Genomic DNA, 8,450 nt, shown 5'->3' with positions numbered 1-8,450 from the left:
AATTCCTATGCATTTCTCCATAAAATATTGGAGTTTACGACTATTTTTTTATGTAAAGTACAAAGCTTTGCGATAATTGCTCTCACCGTCGTCGATTATTTTGCCTTTCTAGATAAATTTCTAGATAAATCACAAAATAATTCGCTAATGAATTACATTAAAAATGGCAGAATATCGGAACAACTTGAAGAACAGTCTTCTGAAAGAACTGAAGAGCAGCTCCCTGAAAGGAATGAATATCAACCTCTTGAAAGGGCCGAAAAACAGCCCTGTAGAAGAACTGATGAGCAGCTCTCTTTAAGGAACGAAGACCATCCAATGGAAAGGATCGAAACGCAGCCCTTTAGAAGAACTGATGAAGACCCCTTTGGAAAAAATAATGAGCAGCATCCTACAACGTCTGAAGTACAGACCCCTGAAAGTACTGAAGAACAGTTTTCTGAAAAAGAAAATGAGGAAAAATGATACTGTAATGGCTCCCAATGATTATCCTATGGATTTAGCATTGTGGCCAAAGCATATATATGAAAAAATTATTCTTTTTTTTAATAAGTAAACCGTGCCATACGTAAAAAAAATAAAAGTAGAGTATACATAGAGAAACCGCAAAAAGCAAATCCATTTATTGTTATGTATGTAAACTATTTTCACAAGCTAAAACTAAATTGTTAACAGGATTTAACGATTGGAAAAACATAACACGTAGATTAAAAGAACACGAATCTTCGCCAGCTCATTTCAAATCGATGTTAACTTTCCAAAAACGGTTACCAATTAATGGGCGTATGGATACAAACTTAGAAAAAAAAAACAACGGAGATATTGGCGATCTGTTGTTTATCTTTGTATGTTTTTTTTTCATCATCGACTTGACGATGGAATATTTTTTTAAGTAATATATTGAATAACCAATATTTAAAAAGAATAAATAGTACGCGATGGACGTCTAGAGCAGAGGCTGTTTTTTTTTTAATCAAAATATTAAAGAAGCTCTTATTAAAATCAGTACGTCCGTATTTGAAAAACCTATGGGAAAACTGGAGGCAAAAAAATTGGCAGTTTATTTCGATGAATATGAGACTGCATTACTAACTATAATACTTTGTAGGATAAATTGTTACAGCGCATCAATGCTACAAATAAATCATTACAAAATATTCAGCACAATTCGTTGTTGGGAACAAGATTGATAAAATCCCTTTCAGAATTTGTTCAAAACACGAGAAATGAATTCGGTAAAATTGAAAAAGATGCTAACATTCTTTCTGAAAATCATAAATATTAAGACACTAGACGTAAAAAATGAAAATTGCAATTTGGAGAGATATGCGATGAAGTTAATTTTATTCGAAAAGAAAACTTTATAATAAATATTCATAATATTACCTGCGATGCATTAATTTCAGAAGTTTAAAGAAGGAGCTCAATTTATGATAGTTTGCTTAAAGATTTTCAATTATTTTTTAATTTTGAAATAAGTCAATGTGTTGAAAGAATAATTTCAAAATATAACAATGATATTGGCACATATCAAAAGCGAAAATATTTCGAATCATATCGACAATTATAAATTATTAATAGGATGTTTAAAAACAAATTATTAATTGTTTCAACATTTCCAAATGTTGAAACAATTTTAAGAATATTTTTAACGCTTCCTTTAAGCAATGCAAGTGACGAACCAGTTCCTAAAGAGCAACCATAGGTTGCAATATGGGAACTGGATATGGAAAAATGTCTAAATATCGGGTGTAGATATCGGTAGTGTGGACGTAGCCTATATGTTGAATACCCAAATGAATATTATTTTTTGTAAGTCACCGTTTTATATTTTACAACCACGAGCAGTAGATATACGTACATATTTTCATTTCAAATGACTTTAGTAGTAGTACTTTTATATTGTTCCGAAACAAATTACAAATTACAATACAAAGAATTATATATAGAATTAATATTCTTAATCCAGAGAATTTGTTGCGTACTGTAAATGTTTCAACTAATTTCAAATTGGTTCGGTGATTATTGCCCACAAAGCGCTCGCCCAAAAGTCACTAAAATCTCTGTAACAGAACATGTGGCATTCGAAAAATCCATCACATTAACGATAACGAGAACTCGAGTGCCAAATTTTCATGGCAAAAGATGTCTTTGTGACCACGGAAAAGTGACGAATAGTCCAATTACCATTATAACTATCGTATTCCTCCCCCCTCCTCTCTTCACGTTACGTTTATGATAGAATGTTGACGTTATTTATAGTTTTTTTTTTTACTTTGGATTTTTAAAGCAATTTTTTTTCTTTGGAGGAAAATTTAAACTATTTGGATTGCATTTGTAATTGACTCTGTATCTACTTGCGAATTAATTAAGCGGAGGAGAGGAAAAAAAAGTCAAAAGGTAATAGTCGGATTTGGAAACGTTACGAGTGGAGTGGGTAAGTGTCAAAGTGACAAAATAACAATGTTTCGGTTGGAAGAGTTTGAAAGATCAATTTTGATTTGAGCAATTGAAGATGGCCAACGCGAACGATGGCAGTGGAAATGGAAATAGATATGAAAATGGCGACAGCAACGTCTCAATTTGCGAATTGGACGCGTTATCAATTATTATCAATTCTCAGATATGTAAATAATCGCTACCGCTTTTAAATTTAAGTTCCAAAAGTCAGCTCGGTGTGGAAATAAAGAGTCGAAGAGTATGATTATTTAGCAATGATTGACAATATTCTTCATTACAATCACTTTTCTTTCAGGTCCATCATCGAGACACCAACGTCGTCAAACGAGTAACTCATTTATATATTGTTTCTGTATTATTATCAATTCTTGGATATGTTAATAATCTCAATCGCTTATAAATTTCAACTCAGAATGTGATTCCGAAACAAAAAGTGGAACCTCGATCATATTATACGGAACGTAAGTTGTAACTGCTTATATCTATTATACATACGTATGATTATTTATAGTAAATCACATATATTGTTATTAATCGAATTAATTTAAATTTCAGCTCTGATAGCGGTTCTGAAAACAAAAATCGGAGCTGGGCCATGCTATCTGAAATGTAAGTAGTAACTGCTAATATTATATATCGATGGTAGACAATTACAATTACAATTACAATCACTTTACTTTCAGGTCCAATGGAGAGGCTGCGTCCTCAATAACTGAGTAAGTCACACCGATTAACATACACATGTGTATTATTCCCATAATATTATCAATTCTGAGCTGTAATTTCAGTTTCAGCTCAGATAGCTGGATAAATGGATAAATGGATTTCATCGTATGCTGATCTAACAAATTCAAATTGGATTGTTTCCAAGTCGATAAACGTTTTATCTTTGCAGGTTTCTTTCATGTTCCTTTCATTTAAATATATAGATATACAATAACTACCCGATATGTATGTTAGCGTCAGTTATACTTTTTTGAAAGGGCTATCATAACTTTTACGATTCATCCCAATCCGTTAAGCGGCTTATGAGACAATTGAATCCAAAAACTTAAGAGAAGACCTCAAATTTAATACACATTATTTAAAATCTCCAGTTCGAATTTTCGTGTTTATAAACGAAAATAAAATGAGTAAGCATTGGAGCAATGCATTTAGTATATAATATAATATTATAGATAAGAGCTAAATCCAGTAGAAAAAATTCTGATGCTATTTTCAATAATCAGTTGTTTTTTTGTGCGGTTTTTCCACTATCATTGAAATTACATATCTTGAAGAAAATACATTTTTCGGTTAAATACATAATTCTTATTAATTGCTTACTTTAGATTTTATTCCTTTTGAGTGCAAAATATGCACGGCGGATTTGAGTAGTTTGTCGAATTCTATTATCGATGATCTTAATTTTAATTTCAAAATGTGTTTTATCTGTGAGAAGACGATTATTTTAATATCGTATGAGTGGTTATTTCCATGCGGTTTTTCGTTATTATTGTAAAAACATGTTTTTGTGTAGTATAATGCCACATCCGGGTAAATAATCAAGTGCTAACCCTTTACATGTAAGTTCGTTTCAAAAAACTCCAAAAACTGTTTTTATTCCTGCAAAATATGTGAATATCGCTTTTACAATTTAATTATTGAAATTTCATAGATCACAATCCAAATAGCAATCAAGACACAACATCTTTGTTCAAATTATTAATTTTAGCCATCACTATTTGATATTTTTGTAATTTTTAGTGGTTTTTTTTAATTCCTTAAATTTTTTTTATATTTTAAATATCGAAAATAAATTTCATTTTTAATAATTTATGCATTGGCAAGAAATGTCGATCATACTATAATATTCGAGTCCGAATGGAATCATAGCAAAACGTCGGAGTCCGACTCCACAGCCCTGATCTTAACTAAAGTTCAATTATATATTCCGCGTATGTTGGTCACCTGTCATGGCATTTATGAGAAATAATTAATTTCAGTAAATAATTAATATACGTTTCAATGCAACGAAAGGGTTGAGATATCCTTATCTATCGAGATATAACCGCAGAACGACAGTACTTCACATCATTCGCTGCTAATCTTTCCAATTGGTAAGTCGAACTTTATTTTGCTTAGCACTTATAGTTATATTGTCTTTTTATATAATTTTCAATCTTGTTTTTCAGGAGAAATCTAAGAGAAAATCAGAAACAAGATGTATCTAGTGAAGGCGAAGCCTGATTTTGCTGCAAAACGAGTGGAGTATTTGTATGAGGCCTTCCAACTAAATAAGAAATGCGACACCTTATTTGCAGTTCGAGGCCGAGAGTATCTTAATTCGAATCCAAAATTATTTAAAATCCAAATTGTTCTGTCAGTTTAATTATAATTTTTCATAATTGCAGAATCCAAGCGCACTTGGTCGTCCTAATGGCGTGCAGCGAAATCTTCATGACAAAAGAAAATCAATTGAATGACGTCTTTTCAGATTATGACGACGAAGTCATCGATGCAATCCTAAAGTATTGTTACACTGGAGAAATAAGTACGAGTTCATAAATATCTAAAATAATCAATTTCAAATACGAGATTTCGTCATTAAATGCAATCATTTAAATATAATTTTAGACATAGGAGACAAACACCGCAAGAAATTACTGGAGCTAGCCAACCGACTGGAAGTGAACATTCCACCACAATTTAAAACAGTCAATAAATCTAATTGTCTGAACGTTTTGAAATCAACTGCCGATTCCGAATTATTAAGAAAGGCAATGGATTTGACTTTGGAAAACTTCGAGACGGTGAGTGTTGATTATATAAAAAAATATGTCATTTAAATATTTTTCAATTCCACTTCTGTTTCAGCTGCACAAAACTCAAGGTTTTCTCAATCTGCCGCTCTTCAACTTGATGGAAATCTTGAAATCGAATGATTTGTTGGTGCATTCCGAAGAAAGCGTATTCAATGCTGTGAAATTGTGGGTAAATCATGATGATGCAAACCGTAAAAGTGACTTGGCACAGCTGATGAGATTCGTGAGGTTATCCTTACTCTCCATGGAGGTATTTCAAATTAAATGAATGTTGCAGTTTAGTGATAAAAATCATTCGAATAATGTGTTATATTTTCAGTTTATCGTCAACGAAGTAATGACGTTCTGTCTTTCATGTGCAGAGTGTTATACTACTATTACTCAAGAAATTATAAACAAGAATGATAAATCTTTCGTCCCAAGAGAGACCCCTCGTAGAATAATACAAAAAATGGCACTGGTTGGGGGGAATGTTTTAGATGTGAGTTTTGTATCACAAGTATAATATTTTGATTGGATTGTAAATTAATTATTTTATTGCATAACGTGTTTTCAGATGGCAAACACCATCGATATATTTGATGGACTAAAGAACAGTTGGACTCTATCCAAAAATATTGGAATAAATAAAAAATTTGCGTCTGTCCTCGTGGGAGATTGGATTTTTATCATCGGCGGAAGGAATTCTTCAAATGCAACAGTGACTTCAGTAACTTGTTTTCCGGTGTTGCGAAGTACCTGCTTAGAGAAATCGGAATATAACCAATTTATTTGTTTTAGGAGGTAGAATACATCGATTTGAAAAGCGGTGAGAAAAAGCCATTGAAGCCATTAAATCAAGCTCGTTATGACTTCTCAGCAGTCACACTTCGGCGCGGTTCGTCCACGGATGTTTACGCCATTGGTGGTTTTGATAATGACTGTTTATCTTCAGTGGAAAGGTGATTAAATTGCAATCATTTCATCAGATCGATTGAAAGAGAAGTTGACGATTATTGATTTCGATTAGGTGGAGCAGCAACACTGGGGATTGGGAGATCATCGCTCCATTGTTGATGGCAGTAAGTTTTCATAGTGCTTCTGTCATCGCCGATAAAATATACATAACAGGCGGGGAAACAAGTGAAAACGGAAAAACCATATCCTCGAATAAAGTGCAGATGTATTCAGTGGAGACCAATTCTTGGACTTACCGCGCTCAGATGATTCAGGGAAGATATAATCATTCGGTGAACATCAATTAATTTTATTCACAACTATCGCAAATAATATACAACTCTCCAAAATAAAATGAACTAAATTTTGATTTCACCATTTTAGAGCGTCGCATTCCAAGGAAAACTTTACGTCGCTGGTGGATTTGACAGACAAACTTCTTCACGTTTAGACAGTGTGGAGCATTACGATCCGAATGCAAATGTGTGGACTGCATTCACCAAACTAACGCAAGCTGCATCCGGAATCAGTCTCGGCTGTTTCCAAAATAAACTGTTTAGCATGGGTGAGTTTATTTTACAACTTAAGTTGAATTTATGGGTCTTAAATGTAGAATTAATTTATTGTTTTGATTTTCAGGTGGATTCGATGGAAAAAATTATTTAAGTGATGTTTGGGAATACGACGAGACGAACAAATCTTGGAAAGCTTCAACAAGTCTGAGCATAAAGAGATATAATGCAGTTTTACATGTCATTCCATATGATTCGATTATTTGATCGACTGCAGTTTTTTTGTATTATTTGAAAAAAATGTATTTTGAAATAATCATTAAATGTACTTTTTGAATTTTTAATTTATCCAAATGTTTGAATAAATACATAATATGCAACAACTTCTCAAAATATATTTTATTTTTCCGTCAATATTTAATGTTTATTTACTCATGAATAATTAATATTATCTAAATTAACTGAAAAATCAGAGAATCAGAAGCCAAAATCAAAAACATATACATAAAAATGAATTCAATTCAATTCAATCCAGAAATGTTATATTTCATTTCTAATCTCATTTTTCTTGTTTAAATAATATCGAAATTGAAAATAAATTTTGTATATTTCTTTAAATTTATTTCAAACAGTGGCTCTCAAATATTTTTCACACTTTTCGTCGATTAAATAATACTTTTCCATTATTCATTAAGTGATTCTCAAACTTTTCATAATTATTACTTTTATTTGTAAATCAAGATGAATTTCATATATTTTTTTGCAATTTGCTGCATTCCAACGGCTCTCAAATGATTTTACGAAGGTTTCTCAAATACTTTTACACTTTTATTCTGTTACATCGTGGTTTTTATCGAATTGTGAAATTTTCTAGTATTGTTAACTTTTATGAGAAATAATCAATATGTTAATGTCAGTGGCTCTGAAACTTTTATTTTATTAATATGTTTTTATCCTAAAGTTAATTTCCAAATAATGTAACTTTACAAATTCAAATGATTTCACAGATTTCCGTCCGTTTATTAAATTCCAGTTATTCTCAAACGGTTTGTAGCACCAGAGATTCTCCAATAAAAAATTTTGATGAATACATATTTTTGTGTTTTCAATGATTTTCGACTGATTTTAAGATGGTTTTTCACACTTTTATTAAGTTTAATAGTATTTTTATGGGATAATTTTATTCATCTATGTATCCAATAATTGTCAACAATTTCGAAAACGTTTCTCAATTATTTATTCAAAGTAATCAACATATTTCCTTTAATTGTCTTTATGCCAGCGCTTCTGAAATGTAATATGTAGTGTATTTTTTCACATACAAATTTGAATTATTTGGATTTTCACTTAAATAATTGGTATTTCTTTTGATTAATCGTGTTTTTTTTTAATTTCTGAAAGTTCCACTCTTTTTACGCACGGTAGAGTGAATTGGTTTTATACGGCTAAACGTGTCATGACATTTTGAACGAAACTGGAGTGAGATGGCTACGATTTAAATTGTAAGTATATAAAAATTAATAAAACGTGTGTAATACAAAATTAGCAAACATGATACAAACGAATTTGCACAGCAATATAAAACAAGGTTAATATTCAGCAGCTGGATGTAGTCTCCATAGCAGTAGCTTAAAAGCATTTGCGGATCATCTTCTTCAATATACACTTGAAAACGTTGCACATAATTTAACAAACACTGATATTTATTTTCGATATCGCTTAAAATTATAAAAATTAA

General features: G+C 31.3%; 1 protein-coding gene across 2 annotated transcripts; it reads left to right on the top strand.

The window, feature by feature from the left end:
- The first annotated feature begins 3,882 nt into the window (after nucleotides 1-3,882).
- Nucleotides 3,883-7,124, top strand: LOC143913129 (kelch-like protein 25). 2 transcript variants are annotated; one of them, XM_077432737.1, is made up of 11 exons: nucleotides 4,480-4,559; nucleotides 4,635-4,776; nucleotides 4,854-4,993; nucleotides 5,077-5,252; nucleotides 5,317-5,514; nucleotides 5,584-5,745; nucleotides 5,821-5,973; nucleotides 6,048-6,205; nucleotides 6,274-6,493; nucleotides 6,585-6,765; nucleotides 6,840-7,124. In XM_077432737.1, the coding sequence occupies exons 2-11, from the start codon at nucleotides 4,664-4,666 to the stop codon at nucleotides 6,977-6,979; spliced, it is 1,641 nt and encodes a 546-aa protein (XP_077288863.1). In that variant the 5' UTR covers nucleotides 4,480-4,559; nucleotides 4,635-4,663; the 3' UTR covers nucleotides 6,980-7,124. The 2 variants fall into 2 exon arrangements, with proteins under 2 accessions (XP_077288862.1, XP_077288863.1); XM_077432736.1 differs by having other exon boundaries at nucleotides 3,883-4,776.
- The last annotated feature ends 1,326 nt before the right edge of the window (nucleotides 7,125-8,450 follow it).

The sequence above is a fragment of the Arctopsyche grandis genome, chromosome 6 (assembly GCF_051622035.1).
Source record: "Arctopsyche grandis isolate Sample6627 chromosome 6, ASM5162203v2, whole genome shotgun sequence".
Lineage (NCBI taxonomy): Eukaryota > Metazoa > Arthropoda > Insecta > Trichoptera > Hydropsychidae > Arctopsyche > Arctopsyche grandis.
Note: the sequence above shows the minus strand (reverse complement) of the source record. Positions and strands in the feature narration are given on the sequence as shown.

Bases quoted from the DNA above. Each gene is read 5' to 3' on its own strand.
- LOC143913129 (XM_077432736.1), top strand. From the start codon at position 4,664: ATGTATCTAGTGAAGGCGAAGCCTGATTTTGCTGCAAAACGAGTGGAG. The intron at 5,515-5,583 runs GTATTTCAAATT...TTATATTTTCAG, and splicing joins TATCCTTACTCTCCATGGAG to TTTATCGTCAACGAAGTAAT. The intron at 5,746-5,820 runs GTGAGTTTTGTA...ACGTGTTTTCAG, and splicing joins TTGGGGGGAATGTTTTAGAT to ATGGCAAACACCATCGATAT.